This window comes from Lytechinus pictus, chromosome 19 (assembly GCF_037042905.1).
Source record: "Lytechinus pictus isolate F3 Inbred chromosome 19, Lp3.0, whole genome shotgun sequence".
Classification (NCBI taxonomy): domain Eukaryota; kingdom Metazoa; phylum Echinodermata; class Echinoidea; order Temnopleuroida; family Toxopneustidae; genus Lytechinus; species Lytechinus pictus.
Window position 1 is genome coordinate 4,924,452 of NC_087263.1, and position 25,878 is coordinate 4,950,329.

At 37.5% G+C, this 25,878-nt stretch overlaps 2 protein-coding genes across 2 annotated transcripts; both read right to left on the reverse strand.

The window, feature by feature from the left end:
• Nucleotides 1-15,686: 15,686 nt before the first annotated feature.
• Nucleotides 15,687-18,893, reverse strand: LOC135157646 (uncharacterized protein K02A2.6-like). Its single transcript, XM_064114013.1, has one exon. The coding sequence runs from the start codon at nucleotides 18,305-18,307 to the stop codon at nucleotides 16,079-16,081; it is 2,229 nt and encodes a 742-aa protein (XP_063970083.1). The 5' UTR covers nucleotides 18,308-18,893; the 3' UTR covers nucleotides 15,687-16,078.
• A 2,382-nt stretch (nucleotides 18,894-21,275) lies between these two features.
• On the reverse strand, nucleotides 21,276-22,181 carry LOC135157657 (uncharacterized). The gene has a single exon (XM_064114048.1). It carries the CDS (start codon nucleotides 22,179-22,181, stop codon nucleotides 21,276-21,278), a length of 906 nt encoding a protein of 301 aa, XP_063970118.1.
• Nucleotides 22,182-25,878: the final 3,697 nt, after the last annotated feature.

Genomic DNA, 25,878 nt, shown 5'->3' on the forward strand with positions numbered 1-25,878 from the left:
ATGTAAAATAAGAAAGTTATGACATTTTAAAGTTTCGCTTATTTTTCACAAACAGTTAAATGCACAACTCAGCGATATGCAAACGAGAGAGTCGATGATGTCCATCACTCACTATTTCTTTTGTTTTTTATTGTTTGAATAATACAATATTTCAATTTTTACAAATTTGACAATAAGGACCAACTTAACTTAACCATAAACTGTTAAAATAATGGCATGCCACATGTTCAGGGAGAAATAAAACTTTGTTTCACTTGAAAAGGAGGAGAAAATTAGAATATTTCATATTTCATATAATAACATACAAAAGAAGTAGTGAGTGGGTGACGTCATCAGTCTGCCAATTGGCATACCGACTAGGATGTGCATAAATAAATGTTTTGTGAAATTATGTGAAACTTTAAAATGTCATAACTTTCTTATTTTACATCCGATTTTAATGAAATTTTCAGTGTTTTGCTTGTTGGGTTTTTCTCCTTTTTTTCAAATCAACTTTTTGTTGGGGTGGACTTGTCCTTTAAAGCCACCTTATAAGGCATGTACGACTATGTTTATTTTCTCTCATGTATACCCACTTGGTCTTACAACATGCACTTTTATTACTGGACCCCCTTTCATCGAGACTTGTTATACTAACAAAATGCACAATTTCTATAACAAGTTTACTATCAGCTATAAGCGTATAGTTAACGAAGGGGAGGGCGTGGCCTTAGGTGGCCAATAAATCACCTCTTTCTCATTTCAATTAGTGTAAAAGAAGAGAGTTCAAAGATGGGAGAAATGAAATAAAAGAAGAGCACAAAAATAAAGGTTTGTGTCACTCGACTCCACACCCCTATCATGAGTGCAGACTCCTGATGCAGAGAAAGGTTACGCCAATTTCGTGGTCATCTAGCCGCCCGTGAGGATATACATATTTTGCATGGGGCCGGGATAAAAGATTTGACCAATATTCAAGACCACATTGACCAGTGGCGGAATAAGCCACAAATTTTGACATGTATGAGGAGGCTGGACATGGCGTATCGCACAAAACTTATAAACGGTTGCGAGTGAGCAAAACATTTTGACATTATATCAAAACTCTAATTTTGTGATAAATTTTGACATATTAATATTCAGAAAATCTGTACGCCAGTGAGAGAGGACAAAGTGTTAAGTGATGATTGACGCATTGAGCTAGAAGATCTGAACATTATTGGCAAATATGAGGGCATATCATCGAAGTCAACGAACCTTTTCTAAGATATACGATATTTCATTCACTTTGACATGCAAATTAATACAGAAAAAAGTTCGATAAACCAGGATAATGGCGCAATATCGGTATAATAATGAAACCAAACATTTTAGGGGTGAGTTGGAATACAGCCTCCATTTTTATTCAATTTTCTGAGGAGGGATACAAGTGAGCGAATCAATCGAGATAACAAATTTTTCAAATAATGATAATGAACATTATTTGTATAGCGCTTATCACAAAGCATGTCTCTCTAAGAATTTCAGCCAAAAAAAAAAAGAAAACAGAAACGCATGTATAGTAGTTCACAGCAGACAGTTGACAGTTAAGGGGCTTCATATACAAAGGGAAAATGCTATTTAACGAAAAAGCAGGTTTTTAACATGGATTTGAATTTCTCTCTTGAATCTGCTAGATTGTTCCAGAGTTGAGGGGATGCTGAATTAATGATTAATTTTGTGATAATTATGATTTTGGGATAAAATCAGAAATCAAACTGTTGAAAATACAATTCAAGACGATGATTCATTCCAAAAAAAAAATTGAAAAATTTGTGAAATACATCCCCCCCCCACCGATATCATAATGGCCAAAACTTGAATTAAATTCACTGATTCTCCCCCTCCCCCGATAAAAAAAAGAAAGCAACACAAATGGGGGCAGCATCCCTCTACCCCCTCTCCCAGTAAAACCAATCATTACGCCAATGTCATTAAATGTGTTTGTCAACTTGACATAGAAAATAATGAACTTTCTCTTGAAAAGGATGCGGTATGTCTTACCATGTTTATACCAGTAAACTTGTATATTGTTCTTCGCTTGCTGTCATTTTGTGGTATATATATCCGGAACGAAACCTCCAAGTCCAACATGCATTTAATATCATTCATGAAATAATACATATATTTCCTTACCGTATAAAAGCCTACCCGTAATAATATAAAAGTTATTTCATGCCATATAGTGCAGTTAGCAGTTCATGAACAATAATCAACCGAGGTGCGCTTTTCCACGTCAGTTATGTTGCTTTTGTTTTTGTTTTTTTCTAATTTATTACTATAATACTTGTAATCGAGATACTTATGAAAATGTAAATGTGTTATTTTTTTCTGCATGCTTTGTCAAGATCATTATTTTTGTAAAGCACATGCCCATTTCACGCCATATGATGAGCTAATTCGAAGAAATGTAAGACCAAATGGCACGAAATATTTTGGCAGTAAGTAAATGAAAAAGGGGAAAAAGTAAAACAAAACAACACAAAGCAAACCATTCTAAATTTCCTTATCACATAATGCAGGCACTAAAAGAATAAGGGCATTGACAAACGTGCAGACATGATAATATAGATCGACATCCATTCATTGGTATCCGTTTCCATGGTAACACGCGTCATCTTTGTTTCATCCTGTCAAGTTTGGTATCCCAGCGAGGAACAAAGGGTCGACAGCTGATGGAAGGAGGAGCAACTGTTATTGTCAAACGCTGTTATCGTCAACATCGCCCGTGAGAAATTCACACGGAGCGTGCGGTGGACGCGCACACCTCTTCTGGTCGCGCGTTTTTGTTAATTTTTAAAACTGAGAGATATAGGATCCATATCTCAAACAAAGGAAGGTATTAACTCAAGGCCGACTCCGCCTTTGATAGAAGAGGCCGTTAGAAAATAAAGAATCGTCCCCTTCTCTGTCAAAATTTTAAAACTTGGCGTCATTTTGAATACCGCTGAAAACAATCCTTTTACTCAAGGTCATTTCTGTTTTGGTTGAGGGCTGTTGGCAACAATGAGTGGAGACAAAACGCAAGCACGGAGAAGAAGATTAGTTGCTACGTAGTTTGGTTACCACTTACCAGTACCCCCCCCCGATGATCTGTTGTCTTTTTTTCTAGACTTATCCAACACAATCTGGCGTCTATACCCTGTCTTGAACCCCAACTCCCTCCCTCTCTCCCTCTCTATTCCACTTATTTATCCCCACCAACTGCAGCCCATCTTAGTTTTCTCATATTTTCTTTACAAGGGTGGGGTTTTTTTTTTGGGGGGGGGGGGAGTGGGGCCTTGTCCTGGAACATACAAGAAGCTGGCTAAAACCTATACGTATAGCCTATGTATCATTTATATGACATTGATAAAAAAAATAACTTCTTTTGTTCAATGAATGTATGGGATCAAAATTGGAGAATTCGAGTGGTAAATAACAATTCGAGGGAACAAAGCGATCGAAAAGTGGATTTTTGTCATTTATTATATCTTATGCATTTACTCCGTGCATGGGCATGGGGCACAATAATATTATTTTCACCAAAACCCCCTTTTTTCGTGCCTCTTTCCCTTTGGGGCCTTGGGTACCACCCCATCTGTTTCCACAGATACGCCAAAGTCTTCACTTGCTTTTTTTTTTCAATTCACTGTATTATATTTTTTTCACTTCCAAGAAGATTATAAGTGGTGACTGACCCCTTCCCTTTTACATGGTTTGCTTTTCAAATAGAACCGGTGTCATTTTCTGTCAATGCTAACATGGTTAGCGGAAGTTCTTCAAGATCTTGGGGCCATCGAGTCGTCTCCTGATTTTATGAAGGAAATTTCACATCGTTTTGCGGACCAACATGACCAATGGTTTCCTTTTAAAAGACAATGTCCTGGTCCGGAGAAGGAAATTTCATATCCCTGTCAGCTGACCGCAGTTTTTTTCTTTCTTTCCTACTTTTTGGCTTTGTCCTTCTTTCTTCGAGGACAGGAAAATTAATCGAGCTTACTTCATTCGTAGAAAGAAAGCATCAGAATTCTACAAGCGGAAGTCCACTCCCACGCAGCATAGTTTAAATCGAAAGTAAAATATTTTAATTAAACAAGATGATTTAGAAACACTATGAACAAGTTAAGGTATATATAAAATTAAACTTTACAGAGAAGTTGGTGTTACCAATATAATGCATTATCTTTCAGTGATCATGGTGGTATAGTTTAACCAGCATTTATGTTTCTCAAGTAACGCCCTCATATCAGTTTCATTTTTCACTTTCAATGGATGGGAATATAAACAACATAGTTGTCAAGATCTTATTCTACGTAACGTAAGCCATAGATGGAAATATAAACTGGTTTCAAATTGCCACATCGTGTCTGACTTCTAAGAATAAGAGAACAAACGAGTTTTTCATGTTCAAAGACTGCAAAAAGGCAAAAACAATAGCAATTGCTCTGGAGTAATATTGGAGCGATTGGAAGTGACGTGATTAGCGTTTTAAAAAATATTTAAATAATCAAACAAAACGATTTTGAGTACTTTCAATAAAGGTGTTTGTATCATTTTTTTTAAGGCTAAAGTCATACGAAATATTTTCAATATTGAATTTCTTTTTTTTTAAGATAAAGAGTCAGGGTAAACTCCTCCTCTACATTGTGTTTTCAAGTCTTTAAAGACATGAAAACACAATGTCCTCTCGTTTAGATAATACAACTAAATTTGAATATAGGAATAGTATGCAATCGACTCTTTGTATATTTCGTGCAACAAGGTAACGGGTGCATTACTTGAAACATACAAGTATCCTTTTTAGTTTACAATGCTATAAGAGGTCAAGTTTAAGTCCGCCCCTGGCCACTGAAAGGGACCCCCAGTGGTCAAATTTCGACTTTGATTGACGGACGAAGGTCGAGATTATGTGTCCGAGAGTTCAGCTCTGCTACGTCATCATTATTAGTCTAATATACAGACACAGCATTTTACCTTCAAATTGGCCTGTGTGTGCAGGCAGCATCTGCGCATGCGCAGTTCTAATTTTTGTTAGCATTGAGCTTGTATAAAATGACCTTTCTGAATTAAACCGTTTCTACAACTAGCACTAGTTCAGTTTCAGTTTCCACTCATCTTTTTCTCATTTTCAACAGACGAGTACAAAATCCATGGAAATACGACGTAGAATATCATTGAAATAGGGCACAGACATACAATATCAAATGATGTGTTTTAGAGCCATTCACATTGTTGTAACATTTGGCTACACGTAGTTAATAAACCAAATATTAATTTACTTCATCTTTGCGAAAACTGTCCTTTGTGAAAGGAGTGAATTGATATTGATAATACCAGCTGAAATGATTGAAATGATCTTCGAATCTTTCCATTTGATGAAATTTTATGATTTTTTTTCTTCTTCTAGCACTCACTTCCTGGAAAGAAATGCATATCCGTCAAATACGTCTCGGATATAAGTTTTTTTTTATATATCATATTTGCTGCCTACAGTCTGTATTTCGTTTTGTTATGAATCTGTATCGTAATCAAAGTTTGAGTTATTTTTTTTTATTAAAATGAGATGATGAACCATTAATCATAACTTTTCGTTATTATCTCTGATAATCTGTTTCAAATTAACCTCCTATTCCTATTCACCACTGTCCAACCAAATCTAAAAACCATCATCATCCTTACCATTATCACTTTTCCAATTATCATCATTATCTTCATCACCATCAGCACCACCACTACCATCATCATCATCATCATCATCACCACCATCATCATCATCATCACCATCATCATCATTATCATCGCCCCCTCCCCGTCAGCATCACCATCGTTATAACTGTCATCCTCCTTCTCGTCGTCGTCATCGCCCTTCTCCTCATCATCATCATCACCATCATTATCATCACCATTATCATCACACTGCCTCCACCAAGTGCACATATCACTCATCATTAAAAAAATATATATAAATATTCTACTGACACTCTCCAATGTGTTTGACATGTTGACACTGTTTAACCCAGACCCGGCTCGAAGTTACCCCCTCCTCCCTACCCCCTTTCTCATACCCATCCCACTCCCTTCCCAAACCCTCCTCCGACCCCCCCCCTCCCTCCCTTCCCAATCCCATTTCTTCACATCACCTTGCGATAAACCCAGACCAGGGGGTCTACCCAAGGTCCGATGTTGGGGTATTACCCCCCTCCCTCCCTCCTCCTCCTCCTCCTCCTAACCATCCCCAATCCCGATAAGTTCCTCACATCACCTTGCGATAACCCTAGACCAGGGGTTCACCCAAGGTCAGTGGATGGCGGTATTACCCCCCCCCCTTCCCTCCTCCTCCTAACCCTCCCCTCCAATCCCAACCCTCAATTTTTTCACATCATCTCGCGATAATCCCAGACCAGGGGGCGTATACCTCAGGTCGTTAATGGGGGGTATTACTTCCCCATCCCCCCTCCTCCTAACCCTCTCTACCCCCTTTTCAACCCTCATTTCTTCACATCACCTTGCGATAACCCCAGACCAGGGGGTCTACCCTATGCCCAAATGATGGGGTATTAATTACCCTCCCCTGCGTAGAATTTGTTTTTAACGCCGTTCTTTTATAACGCGTCAAAATGAAGATCATCAGAGTGGATGGTGAACAAAAACGTTTTTTTTAAGAGTTTGTTATGAAGTTTGATAAAATATGGATAATCGCCCGCCCCACCATACCCCCCCCCCCCAATCATGCCCATCATGCCCATGTGAATTCCAAAATAAATTGATCCTTAAAATCGCCTTCCTGTTAACAATTATACAAGAAAATGTCATTTCATGATATGTGTGTTAACATTTCACCGGACACTCTGCTAATTTTTAAATCAAATTTATACAATAATCTCGTGGAATGATCAGACTTGAAATTGGCATGTGTTGTAGAGTCATTGTTCGTTTAAACATGAGTAGTAGGTCCATGGTTTAAAAAAGGGATGCCCCATTCATATCTGAATTCAAATCTCATTGAGCCATGCGCTGTTTCATCAACGTTTTATACGACTGTTATAGGCCAAGTTAGCTTCTAACTTTATTTTGATTTTAATCCATTTGTTATTATACACAACTGTAACAAATACCCCAATAAATAATCCCAGACGTTATACAGACTTACAGAATAGTGTTTTTGTAGGACGGATCTCATCAACTAGGAATATTATGTATCAAAAAAAAATTTGCATATGAAATCAATATTACTTTTTATTTCAATCTACACAGTGTTGCTGTGTTTTTTTACTCACACAAAATAAAATATATAAATATTTTGTTTACGGAAGAAGGTGTACATTCCTTGGAAGTAGCACTTTGTTTTGGACATTTACTAAGCTCAAATATACTTAAATAAAGAGAGAGTCGAATTCTCGAAGCCCGGCCTTTTAGCTTCCTTTCCATGACCAAAATTTTAAAGACTTTTTGTACAATAACATTTAATATATAAGATAACTTTGCTAAATTTCATTATTTTGCTAAAAAATAATGTAACCATATATTTGATTTCACTATCATTGACTTCCATAAATTTTCGTTGAAAAGTGACATAATAATTTAAAGATGAATAAAGACAGCAAGGCAGAAACGCTTCATAGGCCTGTAGACCTGCTATCACAAAACAGATCTTTGAAAATTCTTAACTTTATATTTATCATCGATTTTCGCATTCCTCTCACTTTCTGTTTATAAAAACAACATCTTAATTTTCGAAAAGACTCTTCCTTTAAGCTTGATTGTTTAAAATGTAAACAATACGGGAAATGGAATAAGGTATACCTACTCCAGATGACACGAATGTGCTTTGAACATAAAACACTCGTGCACCGTGTGGTTTATCTTATCTCTCTATATTCTATGTTCATAATGTTTCCCCATCTATCACGTTCAAGGGATGATTGATGTGGAAATAATAAATTTCTGCAATAAAACCGTCATCTAATACCAGATGAAAGAGACTGGGTATTCATCCGTGAAAGGTGACCGAAATTGGAAGATAAAATATAGCCATTACGGTACATAAATCTTGCTGAAGTTTTAAGGAAACGTGACATTTAGGGAGCGAATATAATTTTCTTTTAAAGAGAGAGATCTGAAGTGACGGATTGGGAATATAATCGAAAGAAATGGATGCTTATAGGACAAAAGGGGGTTACAAATCAAGTTTTATAATTGGAAAAACGCCTTTTGCAAGGTTTTATGGGGCGTCTGTTTCTACGTAAATTTGGAAAGTGTTTTTTTTTCTTGGGGGGGGGGGGGGGTCCTACAGACTCGTCTCGTAGTTTTGAAGGCATCCTGAAATAAAGAAAGGAACAAAGAAAGACAATGAATAAAAAATGAATTGATAAACGATCTAATAATGAATACGGTATGTAAGCCCTACATTAGTGCATAAACAAAAGAATGAAAGAGTGAGTGAATGGACGAATGAATGAATGAATGGATGGATGGATGGATGGATGGATGGATGGATGGATGGATGGATGGATGGATGGATGGATGGATGGATGGATGGATGGATGGATGGATGGATGGATGGATGGATGGATGGATGGATGGATGGATGAATGAATGAATGCATGAATGAATGAATAAATGAATGAATGGATGGATGGATGGATGGATGAATGAATGAATGAATGCATGCATGAATGAATTTGTGAGTGAATTGATGGATGGTTGGATGGATGGATGGATGGATGAATGCGTGAATATACAGACATTATAAGGATAATTGAATAGATTAATTAATACATAAAAAATGAATAAGAATGGAAAAATTATTAATGATGTTGATTTCTATGGTTTTGGAGACATAAAATATGATGAACTGCATAGATTAAGCAGGTTTAAAAGAAATAAACAAATCAATAAATGAATAACACAGGCCGAATAACTTCCCAAGTTCATCCATTTACTCACAAAGTCTTTCCGGCTCCTTTCTCTAAGCAATGGGGACGGGCTTTCAAATCGGCTTAAAATGTAGTGTTAAATTAAATCAAATCAAGCATTTTCATGGAATGCAGTATATTTGATGATGTAAGCTATATGAAATGTACAAATCTCCTTTTGTTTTCGTTTTCTCTATACCGTTCGCAGCGATGTCACTTTTATTTTCTCCCTGAAAACAAATTTATTGTGACGCGCAGTGTTCAGGGTTCGCGTTTTGATGAAGTGGTTTAGCACATCATGGTGATAAGGTGAAACATGTTGACATGAGTTTCGGGCCAGATTTGCGATTTTCATCTTTGGTTGGAATTTGAGCCGTTATGATGATAAATGAGTACTGCAAGTCAGGGCAACAAAGCACGAATGGGGATAGAGACGATTGACAGAAGATAAAGAGAGTGAGAGGAGGCGGAGAAGGAGGGGGGGTGAGAAAGTGATCGGATTTTTTTTTAAAGAGAGGAGTTATTTTCTATTATGCTTTTATTTATTATCATTTATTTTTCCACACAGATTAATGTGAAATTTAAGAATATTGATCTTTCATTTAGAATCAAGATCTGCTGCCACTATTATTTGACTAGTATATAATCACAGCCAATCGGGGGTCATTTTAATTAATTTAATTTGGCATACATAGCCTTAAAATTCGGATTTCTCTTATCACTTAAGTCTGATATAAACGTATTTTTTATATGATACTTAATTGATTTCGATACAAATCATGTCAAGGAGCGCATATAGGGAACAGGGGCAGTTGCCTCCAAAAATTAGCAAATATGCTTTCCTGAATATTTTTGCAAGATTCACCAAAAGTGCAAGAAATTCTTCAATTTCTCTTCGGAAAATGCAAAAGCGCCCCCATGATGACCATGATGACAAGCTCACTCGCTTTCGAGTTTCTTCAGAATTTTACGCGTCTGGCGCCCCCCCCCCCGGAAAAAAATCTACGTATACGGTCAGGAAGATAAACATATTCAATAATTTTAGATATTGTTATTGCATGGTTACAGGACAGGGATCTAGAAATCATGTTAATTGGGTGGATGGACAAAATAAGAAGTGGACCCAATTTGTTTGACAAAAAGTGTTTCATTCATCCAGTGCCCCCCCCCCAGATCCGCTTATACATACATGAGGGATGGGGTAGGCCAACATGGGTACAGATATATATATATACTACTGTTAATAGGACCCATAGTCCGTCGGTACAACCACCAGTAAACATGACATCTAGGCACCTCTTACAATATGTTTCACCGCTGATTTATTGACTGTCAGAAGGGTCACAAGCCACGCTTTATTCTCTCTATTTATTTTTCATTTCTCGATTTCATTTTTTTCTTCTTGATCGATTGATGACAGTGATGGCAGGAGAATGGCGTGAAACGGTCACAAAGGTCATAGGTCATTTTACAATTGAGGTTCTATCGACATTTTAAGTCCCATGGGGCATCTTAATACTATCAACAAGTCTGAAAAAATAAATTTCATTGGTAATACCTTAACCACCCCAACCCCCCCCCCCAAAAAAAAAAAAAAATGTATGCAAAAAAAATATATATATATATAAATAGATAAATGAAAAAAAAATGATAGCCGAGCAAAAGAACTGGAAGTTAAGGAAAATTTCGAAAATGTACAACTTATCAACGACAACAAAAATGTTTTTCTCTCTTTTTTAGTTCATTTAACACCGATTCTGGATAATCCAAATGAGAAAATTAAAAGAAAGCAGGTCGGATAACCTTTCATATCAGGGCTTGAACGATTTCTAGTAGTAAGTGCTAAGTGCTTTAGATGGAAATTAATGTTAAGTAGGCCTACATAATTGAGTTTGTCGTGTTGTTTTTGTTTGTTTTTGGCGAGTTTTGATGATTAGGTTTTACTAAACTCATTTTCAAATCTAATGAATTTCCTGCCGTGGTGGCGATATAAGGTGACTTAATACAGTGACAGTCCCGTGTAAACATTGCAAAGGAATCCCACAGTTACACCTCCGAAACCAACTCCAAACCGATCGATGTTATATCATTGGTAACAAACGTATAAGCTTTGGACCGACATGAGTCGGTTTCGACTGTGTAACTGGCACGGTACCACAATCATGAAAATCCTATCTGAACATCGCTTTTATGAAGAAGAGTAATTTTGGACCATAAACGTCCATGAGAGTGATGAGAGCCCGTGAGAACATCACTAATTGCATGAGACTGGACATTGTCAATCAATAACTACAACCATCGCTCCACAAGGTTCTTGTCCAAATAAGGTTGAATTTGACACGACCTTGTATGACCCTAAATCTCAGGTGTCAAAGAAATATTGGGAATTCGGTATTCACGCCCCCCTCTCTATCTCTCTATCTATCTCGGTTACTTATTTTACCTCGCGTTGTGGCCCCACCCCCCTTCCCAAAGGGGAAAACAGACTTCATATAGACTCGACTGAAAGCATGAAGTGTTTGAAGAAGTCACCCCTTTCTCTTCAGTTTATAGGAAATCCTTATAAAAGTTCATTTGAATAATAAAATGAAATCATAAAACCCAAATATGCAATCGTAGAAATCTCGCCCCCCCCCCTTCCATGAAAAGGAAAAATATATGAATAGTTGCTCTGCCCTAATGACGGTAACGTTGATTAGCTGATGATGTGACAGTTGGCATAATATGGTGAAGTTCTCGAATAAGGAGCGCTACGTAAACGTAAAAGCGTTTGGTGATATCGGCTTGGGCTGGAGATGATTGGTGTTTTAGATACATAAACAAAATTATCGAGAATTATCGCTTCTTCTGATTTTTATACATCAGTCTTTTAATCAGGAGGTATGTTCTCTCTTGCATACATGAACACAGTGTGCCTATGTTTTGCTGATATTCCGTGTCCATGATGTCGATGTCCTGAACTAGCCAGGGGAACATGTTGCATGCATATGTATATGACTGGTTTTTATTCTTCATACTTTTATTTGTATTTATAATTTTTTAGGCTTACTTGTCTGTCCAATTACGACATTTTGGCATGTACCATGGTGGGCAACATTTTTATTTCCTTACACGTATTTTGTTGACTCCGTCCCCATTCTAGAGGATTTATGTGGCAAAAGTGGAAACGTCTTCAGATGCATGTTTTAGAAAATAGTCCCCGGTTGTGAGGACTTACAAGTAAGGGTGGGTGTATATGTGTGTTCCATAAAGTGGAGTAAGAGCCATCAATTTTGAAGAGGCATATGGGGGATTTTTTTTAAGTTGTGAGAGAGCGAGGCGAGCGAGGAAACATCGTTGACATTTTTAATTCAAAAATCTAATTTTTTGATAGATTTTGGCATATCAAAACACGGCTTCATAATTTCGCATTTTACCTCTCTTTTTCTCATATTTTTCGTCATGTTCGTGGTCGTGAAACTTTTTTTTTTTTTGGGGGGGGCATGACCCCGAGCCCCCCATCAATACGCAAGTGGTCCATAACACGACCGTCATTGTAAAAGTAGGCCTACGTAAGCATGGTAAGTATTCGGAAGACCTTGGGACGATTGCACGAAAGGGTCTTTGCAAGGACCGTCTTTCGTGTCGCTCATTTTTTATGATGCGCCATGTGAAACGCATTTCAAACAAATTATCTGCAAACATATTTTATTCGTCCGTTAAAATAAATAAAATATTTGTTTATAAAATAGTGTGATATATCATGAAATTGTATAAAATTTGATTTAAAAGTAAGCAAACGAAATTTATTGTTTATCATAAATTTCAGAAACACCCCGCTTCTGGCGCATCATAGAAGATGGGCGACACGAAAGACGGTCCTTGGAAAGACCCTTTCGTGCAATCGGCCCATGGTCGTTTGAGAGAACGCCTCGGCCTATTAATTTTCATACTTCTTGCTAATGGACGAAGCTATTAGACTCCACAAAGGAATATTTTTACAGTGGTCATTCTGACAAAACACTCCGAGTTTGGGATCAAACCTTCAAAATACCTGCTAGCTAGTTTATTAAGGTTTGTTGCTATCATAACTCATCCCCCACCTTTTCTTAAGCCTGTTCTTTGAAAGTGGCACCCAATAAGGAGAAATGACAGTTATCAATCATTTTTAGATCTTTACACACATTTGCCTTATAATATTCAATCATGGGTTTACCAGTGGTTGAAACTACCTGTTCTCCTACAGTGACTACTACTGTTACTACTCCTACTACTACTACTACTACTACTACTATTCCTACTACTAATACTCCTACTACTACTACTACTACTACTACTACTTCTACTACCACTACTACTACTACTACTACTATTCCTACTATTAATACTCCTACTCCTACTACTACTACTACTACTACTACTACTACTACTACTACTACCACTACTACTACTACTACTACTATTCCTACTACTAATACTCCTACTACTACTACTACCACTACTACTACTACTACTACTACTACTATTCCTACTACTAATACTCCTACTCCTACTCCTACTACTACTACTACTACTACTACTACTACTACTACTACTACTACTACTACTACTACTACCACTACTACTACTACTACTACTATTCCTACTACTAATACTCCTACTCCTACTACTACTACTACTACTACTACTACCACTACTACTACTACTACTACTACTACTATTACTACTACTACTACTACTACTACTACTACTACTACTACTACCACTACTACTACTACTACTACTACTATTCCTACTACTAATACTCCTACTCCTACTACTACTACTACTACTACTACCACTACTCCTACTACTACTACTACTACTACTACCACTACTACTACTACTACTACTATTCCTACTACTAATACTCCTACTCCTACTACTACTACTACTACTACTACTACTACTACTACTACTACTACTACTACTACTACTACTACTACTATTCCTACTACTAATACTCCTACTCCTACTACTACTACCACTACTACTACTACTACTACTACCACTACTACTACTACTACTACTACTACTACTACTACTACTACTACTACTACTACTACTACTACTACTACTATTCCTACTACTAATACTCCTACTCCTACTACTACTACCACTACTACTACTACTACTACTACCACTACTACTACTACTACTAATACTCCTACTCCTACTACTACTACTACTACTACTACCACTACTCCTACTACTACTACTACTACTACTACCACTACTACTACTACTACTACTATTCCTACTACTAATACTCCTACTCCTACTACTACTACTACTACTACTACTACTACTACTACTACTACTACTACTACTACTACTACTACTACTATTCCTACTACTAATACTCCTACTCCTACTACTACTACCACTACTACTACTACTACTACTACCACTACTACTACTACTACTACTACTACCACTACTACTACTACTACTACTATTCCTACTACTAATACTCCTACTCCTACTACTACTACTACTACTACTACCACTACTACTACTACTACTACTACCACTACTACTACTACTACTACTACTACTATTCCTACTACTAATACTCCTACTACTACTACTACCACTACTACTACTACTACTACTATTCCTACTACTAATACTCCTACTCCTACTACTACTACTACTACTACTACTACTACTACTACTAATACTACTACTACCACTACTACTACTACTACTACTATTCCTACTACTAATACTCCTACTCCTACTATTACTACTACTACTACTACTACCACTACTACTACTACTACTACTACTACTACTATTACTACTACTACTACTACTACTACTACTACCACTACTACTACTACTACTACTACTACTACTACTACTATTCCTACTACTAATACTCCTACTCCTACTACTACTACTACTACTACTACTACCACTACTCGTACTACTACTACTACTACTACTACTACTACTACTACTACTACTCCTACTACTACTACCAGTGGCGTAACTACGGGGGGGGGGCATGGGGGCACGTGCCCCCCCCCCCCCCAATCGGCTGGCCAAAAAAAAACGGAGAAAAGGAGAAAAAGAGGGAGAAAGGGAGAGAAACGTAGTGGGGAAAAAATAAATTCTTGTCAATTATAATGTTATATCATATTATAATTGTGTTATGTTATATTACATTAAAAAAATCATAACTTTATGAAACATAATTTGCGCAGGGCCTATGTCTTCATTGTTCCTGGTGCTCGCATTGTCTGTTTAACAAGATATATAATCCTGTTGTACTAAAACCTCCCGTTTTCAAGTCAATATACACCAAATATATTTCCTCGCACTTCGAATTATTATTGTTTCATGTAGTGACATATGCTTCTTTTTCATGACTACTTAAAGTGATTGCCCCATTTCAAGGTCTTGATATAAACCATTTCCTGTCCGTGCTTACGTTCGTATTCGTGGATTGGTGAGATCTGTTCTTCATGAATTCCTAAAATCAGTCCTTAAAATGTCCCTTTTTCTGATATGAATATCAACAATTTTCAGCTTGCGCTTCGCGCTGGCATCATTTGGTTAGTGAAATACGCATGGTCTTCGTGAATTCTTACAAGCAGGCCTTAGAATGCCTCTCAGTACTGTTTTATTCTTGCTGGACATTGTTGCTTACTTTCTGGCCAACCATTTCTGATGGTGGCTAGCAACTCTTGAAGCTCTACATCTTTTTTGGTCTCTTCAACAATTTCTTGTTTTTTGTTTGATGTTACTGGCATTGCTTGTATTATCATATCTACATAGACTCTGATATCTTCTTCAGTTTCAACATTCAATTCTGCTTTTGGATCTACTGCTCGTGACAGTGTATCAGCAGTGAACATGTATTTTCCAGGTGTATATGACACTTTGAGATCATATCTCTGCACTCTGATTAGTAATCTTTGAATGCATAGAGGACAATCTGCCAATGACTTAACAAACAATGGAATAAGTGGCTTGTGATCTGTTTCAACTTCTATCTTTTGACCATAGATATATTGATGAAATTTTTCACATCCGTACGTGATAGCTAAGAGTTCTTTTTCTATCTGAGCATAACGTGTTTCTGCATCAGTCATAGCTCTTGATGCGTAAGCTACGGGATGCCAATTTTGCTCATGTTACTGTAGGAGAACTGCTCCTAGTCCATTTTTTGAAGCGTCAGCTGATATCTTTGTGGGTTTTGTGCAATCATAGAAATGAAGCACTGGTTGACTCATTAGAGCTTCTTTCAGGTCGCACCACGCTTTTTCTTGTTCATTTTCCCACATCCACTCTACTTTCTTGTCAAGCAATATGCGTAGAGGTGCTGACCTTGTTGATAGGTTTGGAATGAATTTTGCTTGGTAGTTTATCATCCCCAAGAACCTTTGTATGTCCTGTTTACATGTTGGTCTTGCCATGTTTCTGATGGCAGCCACTTTTTTAGGATCTGGTCTGACTCCATCTTGGCTGATCAAGTCACCAATGAAAGTCATCTGGTTCACATTGAACTCACACTTGTCTCGATTGAGTTTCAGGTTTGATTTTTGAGCGATGTCTAGAACTTTTCTCAGACGATCGTCATGCTCTTCTTGTGTACTTCCCCATACCACTATGTCATCCATCATGGTATTGACACCAGGTACATCTACGAACAAGTTATGTATTATCTTGTGAAAAACTTCAGGAGCACTACAGATACCAAAAGGTAGTCTCAAGAATCTATATCTTCCGTATGGAGTGATAAATGTACAAAGCTTGGAACTATCTTCATCAAGTTGGATTTGCCAAAAACCACTTGATGCATCTAATTTACTGAAATACTTGGCTCCAGCAAACTGAGAGGTTATTTCAGCTCTAGAAGGCAATTTATAATGTTCTCTTTTGATTGCTCGATTTAGATCACGTGGATCTAGACAGACTCTGCGTTGACCATTCTTTTTCTTGACTACAACAAGAGAAGACACCCAATCTGTCGGTTCATCAACCTGTTTGATTACATCCATATTTTCCATCTTATCTAGCTCCTCTTTTAGTTTCTTTTGAAGTGGAAATGGAACTTTGCGACATGCATGTTGAACTGGTTGTGCATTGTCTTTCAATGTGATGTGGTGTTTGCCTGGAAGACATCCTAATCCTACAAATACATTGTCATAATCTTGCACTACAGTTTTGCCTGTTTTTATCTCTGTTTGTTTATCAACATGATAGACGCGTTTTACCAGATATAACTCTTCACTCGTCCTGAGACCTAGCAATGGTTGACGATTTCCAGGAATGATTAAACATTGAACACTGTGTTTTATTCCTTTGTACTCCATTTGGACATAACAACGATCTTTTACTGGAATGTTTGTCTCATAGTAACCTGTTAACTTCACTTTGGCTTTTTGTAGTTTTGGTTTCGGTTTCAATTTGTGATAGATTGTTTCAGGGAGAATATTAGCCTGAGCTCCAGTATCTATCTTGAACTCAACTGGCTCATTATTGACTATCAAATTGACTTTCCAATCTTCCCTTGATTCATGTTCCTGTGAATCAACTGAACAAATCATGAAACCGTCTGAATCTACCTTTAAGTGTTGCAATTCATTGACTTTTGCTACCGGGGTACGACAACACTTAGCAAAATGATTTTGCTTACCGCACTTTTTACATGTTTTACCTTGTGCAGGACATTTTTCTTTGGTATGTCTATTACCACATCTTGTACATGTTTTATTGTTAGTACGATCTTGAGGTTTTGTTTGTCTTGTTTGGTTTGACCTTTTACCAGGAGATTTCTTATTCTTGCTGAGAGAATCAACCGGAATTGAGGCATTTTCACCGGTGGAACTCAACGCTTGGGCCTGCGCTCGAGTTTGTTCAGCCACCCGACAAACTTGCAACGTTTTATCCAATGTGAGATCATCTAGCCTCAACAAATGCTCTCTTAGACCATCATCTAAGATACCACCGATAATTCTGTCCCGTATAAGACTCTCTTTCAACGAAGACAACTCACATGACTGTGCACGACTTCGCAATTCAGTTGCATACTGATCAACACTCTCATGCTCTAATTGACATCTTGTGAAAAATCTATGTCTCTCATACGTTAGATTACGTTTTGGCATGCAATATTCCTCAAATTTTTCCAACACTTTCTCAAGCTTCATGCTCTCATCCTCGGCAAATACAAATGTATTATACAATTCCAAGGCAGCATTACCAATTACGTGTAGAAGCATTGATGTTTGTGACTTGTCATCTTTTTCTGACATTCCTGAGGCAACATTGTATAGAGTGAATTTTTGTTTGAATCTTTTCCAATTCTCGGAAATATTTCCCTTTAAGTCAAGTGGAGGAGGTTGACTTAGATTTGTCATTTTGTCTGTTGTTGTCTTTGTCTCTGTGTATCGTTAATGTTAGTAACTTTGTCTTACTTTAGTAACTTTAACACACCATATCACATGTGCATATACTCATGAACAGCATAATAATTAGCATATTTGTATCTTTTCAACAATTATGTTCGCTCAATTATTACTACTCTCACTGAGATAGAATGTTCATGTCCCATAAACGTCACGCTAACTGCCCGTCATACTGGAGTTTGGCCAGGCACATTCATGCACTCCAAATCCATACAACGACAGAGTCAACTTCTATGGACATAACATACACTGCAATGGTCAGTCACTGATACACAATACAATAAGCTCTTTGTCTTTCACCATCTCTCTCCTCACGGGGGTTAGGGAGAAAATGGAATGAACTGGCCTGATTTCAATGATTCCTCCATCTCAAAGCTCGGTGGGTTACTCAGCATAATAATGCAGGATCTGACACCATGGTTGGAACTTAAAAACACAGTCCAGTAGGCAGTTCTTTGTAACGTATTTACAACAGACATTTATTAGGTGAGCTGCATCACTACTCCGTCATCTTAGTAGCAGCCATAGCTTTCTCAGTTCAAGTGGTCACGTGTAATAACATAGTATAGTCTACACTTGCAGACCTTTATCAGTTATCACCACAACTACTACTACTACTACTACTCCTATTTACTACTACTACTCCTACTACTACTACACCTCTACTACTACTACTACTACTACTACTACTACTACTACTACTACTACTACTACAACTACTACTACTATACTACTACTACTACTACTACTACTACTACTACTACTACTCCTACTCCTACTACTACTACACCTCTACTACTACTACTACTACTACTACTACTACTACTACTACTACTACTACTACTACTACTCCTACTCCTACTACTACTACTACTACTACTCCTACTCCTACTACTACTACTACTACTACTCCTACTACTACTACTAACTACTACTACTTCTACTACTACTACTACTACTACTACTACTACTATTACTACTACTAACTACTACTACTTCTACTACTATTACTACTACTACTCCTGTTTACTACTACTACTACTACTACGACTACTGCTACTACTGATGCTACTACTACTATTACTACTACTTCTACTACTACTTCAACTACTACTATTACTACTACTGCTACTACTCCTACTACTACTCCTACTAATACTACTCCTACTACTACTACTACTACTCCTCCTCCTCATCCTCCTACTACTACCACTTCTACTACTACTACTACTCCTGCTACTACTCCTACTACTACTACTACTACTACTACTCCTACTACTCCTACTACTACTACTACTACTACTACTACTACTACTACTACTACTACTATTACTACTACTAACTACTACTACTTCTACTACTACTACTACTACTATTTACTACTAATACTACTACTACTACTACTACGACTACTGCTACTACTGATGCTACTGCTACTACTACTACTTCTTTTACGACTTCCACTACTAGTAGGCCTAGCTCTACTTAATTCCGTAAGTATTCATCATAATGAGGTACATGTTTACATTTCATCTTATAGTCTACTGTTGAATAGATTTATAATTTTCATTATACATCTCCTCTTAATCACATTTCAGCCACAGAGAAATAAAGATATTACTAAAACAAAAAGACAAAGAAATTGTAAATAAGCAAAAGAGAGACTACTATCAAATGTGTATCATCTTGGGGATCGACCTTTGACCTTAGATGGACAGCCTTGAGATGCTTGTTATTTCGTCCACCTTTTCCAGACAATGAGCCAAATGTAGTACACACGACACGCCCAATCACAAGCGCAAAGATGTCCTCATTGGAAAATCGTCCTACGAGTGCACTGATCATGGTGCTCAAGGGGAAAAATTTTCTCCTAATTATCCATCTTCATGTCCTATCTTCTATGTTTTAAATTTCTTCCTCAGCTTTTCCTCTTATTTTTTAAAAGAAATATTTGCTTGATTCTCCCTTCTCCTCTTCCGGTCCTCATTCTAATTTTTCTTTTCCTTGTCCTCCTCCTCTTCCACCCTCTTCTTTCTTCTTTTCTTTCTTCTTCGTCATCACCCCATCACCAGCATCATCATTTCCTTTGTTTCTATATTTTCCTCCTTTTCAACCACGTCATCCCCATTTTTTTCAATCATCTCACCCTAGCTCTTCTTGCCCTCCTACCTCTTTTCATTTCCCATAATATCTTTTCCTAATCAGTGTCGTAGGCAAGATTATGATAGGTAAAAGAAAATAAAAAAATATATATAAGCGAAGGAGCGAAGCTACCTAATCAGTTTCAGTTCAGTTCAGTTAATTTATTTTCCATTAAAAACTCAATCAAATAAATACATGCAAAATTCATGAATAGAAATCGGAAGGACCCCAAGAAAAGCATAGCTTGCGAGGATGGGACCCTGTACAATAATTGACAAAACATAAACAGATCTTAGATTAGAGAGTTTACGAGAGCACTTTGTGTGATGTATCAATTAACATCACGTATCCTCCCCTCCCCCCCCCCCCCCCATACGACCGTACTTCCCATTATCCATCCCCTCCCTCCTCTCTCCATCTCCCTCTTCCTTCTCCTCCTCCTTTCTAGAAGAGGAGCTGGAATGGGAGTAAATACTCCAACAATGGAGATAAAGCTGTGTTTGATATGATGCACCTGGCGAATTTGAATCGGACGAATAATTCAGTCAGGACGATATTTGACGAGACAGCGCCACGCAGTCTGGTTGTACCCAGGTGCGACAGGTAACCGCTGATTGCAAACAAACATTCCTTCGTAGCCTCATAGTACAGCAGTTTCTTCATCATTTTGTGTGAATGGACACTACTAGTATATAGGCTCATCAATCATCATTTTATTGCATTTTTTCCAAGGTTATACAAATCGAAGAAAATTGAAAAGGATGAGTATAGTTTGCTGTCAACGACAGCATAAGCAACAGTATTGTATGTCGTAGCAGTAGAAGAAGTGACTTCCCTTGTGTAGTTGTTGGAATGAATAGTAGTAGTGTGGTGGTTGTTGTTGGTGGTGGTGGTGTTGGTGGTGGTGGTGATTGGTGGTGGTTGGGGGTGGTGGTGGTTGTTGGTGGTGGCGGTGGTGGTGGTTGGTAGTGGTGGTGGTGGTTGGTGGTGGTTGGGGGTGGTGGTGGTTGGTGGTGGTTGGGGGTGGTGGTGGTTGGTGGTGGTGGTGGTTGTTGGTGGTGGCGGTGGTGGTGGTTGGTAGTGGTGGTGGTGGTGGTTGGGGGTGGTGGTGGTTGTTGGTGGTGGCGGTGGTGGTGGTTGGTAGTGGTGGTGGTGGTTGGTGGTGGTTGGGGGTGGTGGTGGTTGGTGGTGGTTGGGGGTGGTGGTGGTTGGTGGTGGTGGTGGTTGTTGGTGGTGGCGGTGGTGGTGGTTGGTAGTGGTGGTGGTGGTGGTTGGGGGTGGTGGTGGTTGTTGGTGGTGGCGGTGGTGGTGGTTGGTAGTGGTGGTGGTGGTTGGTGGTGGTTGGGGGTGGTGGTGGTTGGTGGTGGTTGGCGGTGGTGGTGGTTGGTAGTGGTGGTGGTGGTTGTTGGTGGTGGCGGTGGTGGTGGTTGGTAGTGGTGGTGGTGGTGGTTGGGGGTGGTGGTAGTGGTGGTGGTGGCGGTGGTGGTGGTTGGTAGTGGTGGTGGTGGTTGGTGGTGGTTGGGGGTGGTGGTGGTTGGTGGTGGTTGGGGGTGGTGGTGGTTGGTGGTGGTGGTGGTTGTTGGTGGTGGCGGTGGTGGTGGTTGGTAGTGGTGGTGGTGGTTGGGGGTGGTGGTGGTTGTTGGTTGTGGGTGCGGGTAGTTGGGCAGTGGGGCAGCAACAACATATCTTGCAGAACAAGAATTATCATTTTATCTCGTTGCATCAGATCTGTATTTTTCTTCATAATTTGTGTACAAAATGTATCATTGTGCAATTTTAGGTAATGGATGGGGACATTGGGATTTGGATAGAGAGAGATGGGGAAAGGGAAGAGAGAGACGGAGAGAGAGAGAGGCGTTTGTCAGAATTTGGGATGGGTAGAGGGAGTGGGAGAGGGGTGTAGTGGGGAAGGTGAGGGGTTGGGTTGAGACTCGGCCCATATAGTTGAAAACAACGACGCGGTGATGTCATCATCTATTCATATCTAATGACTCATTTATAGTCGGTGAAGGGTCATCAGAAAACCACAGTCTCCAGTTCTTATTTGCAGTCTTTATTGTTGTAATAGTCTTTAGAAAGAAAAAAAATGTAAAACCTATTATAGACCTATTGCATTTCCCTTTATTAGAGTATAGTAGGCCTCTATAGGGTAACAACATGACATCATTATAATCATTCCGACATCTGAAAATTGATTTGTGATTTTTCCCTTGTATCAAAATTTGTTACAGGGATAGTTGTTTACCATGTTTACAGACTTTACTTTACTGTCAGCTTAGATACTTGCATTTACATACTTTATGCGGAGAAACGAAAAGGAAAAACATAGCTTTTGGGACCCCCCCCCCCCCCGATACCCCCATCCATGTTTTACTAGCATTTTAATAATGTTTTACATTATTTTCAGAAACAGATCACTCGTAATTTTCAATCACGATTAAAAGCGTTCTGTCTTTGGATTCTCTTACTCATTCTCCTAGAAACGAAAAGGAGAGATTTTGACTTCATCATTCAAAATTAAGTCATTAATTTGAACATTATCTTGTTTTTATTTATATGTCTTATTAATTCAAACATGATCTTGTTCATCATGTATAGATACAGTTCATTCGTAGTTATAACAATTTTCATTCGATTTTCAATAAAAGAATTATTATTTTGATTGTACCATATTACAATTTTAATTCTATAATTGACTTTAATACAAGATGGCGTCCCACTTTACCAGGAATATATATATATATATATATATATATATATATATATATATATATATATATATATATATATATATATATATATATATATATATATATATAATGCATATATGAATAAATAATAATTATTAATTATATTATTATTATTTATTATGCATATATATTATATATTAATAACAGAGTTATGGATTTTCATTAAAATATTAAAGTTTGTGATTTCACATGAAGGTAGCCCCTCTTCCATGTCTGATTAAAAATCACATTGGTATAATGTATTTATAGATTTTATTTATTTATCTGTTTATATCTCTATATCTATCTATCTATATATCTAATATATCGGTGTGTCTGTCTATCTATATTCCACCTATCATTTATCTCTCCATCCATCTATCTATCTATCTTATATGTATCTGTTTTAAATATGTATGTCTATCTGTCTGTCTATTCATCTTCCAATCTAATATCTATTCATCTGTTTAAACAATTATGTCTGTTATATATCTATCTACGACAGACCACCTAATTCGTCCGCATGACGAATTAAAAGTATAGTTCAAATAAATGATTTTAAGTCTGACTGCCCTTTAACAACTGAATATTCTTTGAAGCGTCTTGTCCTCAGACCAACAGAAGTAAAACCTAATTTATGTCACCGTCTCGCTTCAGACATTTAAAATTATAAGTTATCAAAAAACCCGACAACAACAAAAACCGTCTGCGGTTTGACCAAGGGTAACCCTCGAAAATAATACATCAATGAAGGGGGATATAGACATAGGAAAAGAAGGTAGATCTTTTGGGCGCGAAGAGGGTTATTCTGTTTTTTGGCTAGAACCCTAGATTTGCGGTTTACATCTAGAGGGAGTAGACGGCTCTTTTGTCGGTGTACAGTTTATCATTCATCATGTTAGAACTGGACTTGAAATTCAATTTGGGCGCGGTTAAGGAGACTTGAAAAGGGAATTGTATCTCGGGATGAGAAAAAAATATGCATTAAGAGAAAAACTATACCCTGGTGTCTATAACCATGCTATAATTACGAGAAACAGGACTGTTATATCCATCAAAGAATATTTTTGTTTTAATTTTTAATTCTAGACTTTGTTCATTTAAAAAAAAGAAAATGCCATGGAAAAGCTGCTTATATGTTCATTTACGTATGTTTTTTTCGAATTTTCCTGTTTTTATCATTTTTTTTGAGAGAAATTTGTTGTCGTGTGAACTTCAGCACTTAAATGGGGATAGTTTGGCGACGAAGTGGAATGATAGTAACCAAAAACGTGAAGGAGGACGTATCACCATGAACATGGTAAATATACGAAGATATCCAAAATCAAACTACCACTACATAATTTTTAGAGTAAATTATAGGAATCTGTGCTACGAGTAATGTAACGTAAACTTCTACTGCATCAATTTTCCTTTTCATTTAGACATCCCAATCAGCAACAAATAAAAGCATCCGATCTTAATCCCTTTTTATAAAACAGCCAGGGGCGGATCCAGGATTTTCCAAAGGGGGGGGGGGGGGCTCATTTTCCCTAGGAAAATTGGACAAGCAAAAAACAAAAGAAAAGGAAAAAAGTGTTCTGTATTTTCTCTATGAGGAAAAATCATGGTGTGATTTTGTTCGTGTACAGGGCAAAGCGGATACTAATCGCTTGCAACCCCTCGTAAATTTCTCAGAAAGTCTACATCGTATGTCGATATTTCTTAGAATGCGCCATTTGTAAAGCCATTATTTCATAGTAAACAGACTCACTTCCTGACGGAAATATAATGCTCGGGCTGAAAGTAAACAATTGCCTATTCTCTGAAATGGAATACGATTTCTTAAAGGGGTACTCGAGGCTGAAAAATATATGATTTTATCATCTGAACAGTATCCTCTGAATTGTATAATCAAACACAATAAATCTTTTTCCAGTTCAAAACAGCAATGGAAAATATTGAAGTTATTCATGGAATATTAAAGGGGGAGTGAACTGTGTGTGGTCTCTCATTGGCTGTGTGTTATAAATACATAGTCTTAAAATATACGTTTTTTCAGATATCTACCGTACTAATACTACAGAGAATAAATTGACATATAATTATATTTGTATAGAGAAACTAAAATGTTTCGAGAGGAAAAGTAATTGCTTTGCCACTTGGTAGCATAATTATTGCGGTATAAATAAATTGAGTAGTTAATTAGCATGTTATCATTCAAGTGGGTCTATATTACTAGACTACACTAGCACTGGGTCAGGAAACTGACCAGGTATGAGTAGTTGAGGACTGGGTATGGCGCTATTGGTTCGTATCTTCTTTAAAATTTACATTATCAACGTGAAACAGCAAACGCGTTGTTTTCATATGCAATTAATAAATTGATGATATCACCCCCCCCCCCTCCCGTCACCTTTTCTGTACACAATTGGTACAATATTACACGCATGCACTCCTACATTTATCCTATATATGCATGTAAATCATACAAAAAACAGAAAACAATACAAAAATAAGTTGCATTTTTTCAACTGAAAGAAAAATATAGGCCTACACAAAAACTACATATATTTGCCAATGAATTTGTATCCGTAAACACAATATGACAATGTCACGTACATGCTCTTCTTGCAAAGTTTTTGCTTTGGTTGTTATTTTTTCTTGTAAATG

Excerpts from the sequence above, each read along its gene's own strand:
- LOC135157646 (XM_064114013.1), bottom strand. The coding sequence starts at position 18,307 with ATGACAAATCTAAGTCAACCTCCTCCACTTGACTTAAAGGGAAATATT.
- LOC135157657 (XM_064114048.1), bottom strand. The coding sequence starts at position 22,181 with ATGTTGTTGCTGCCCCACTGCCCAACTACCCGCACCCACAACCAACAA.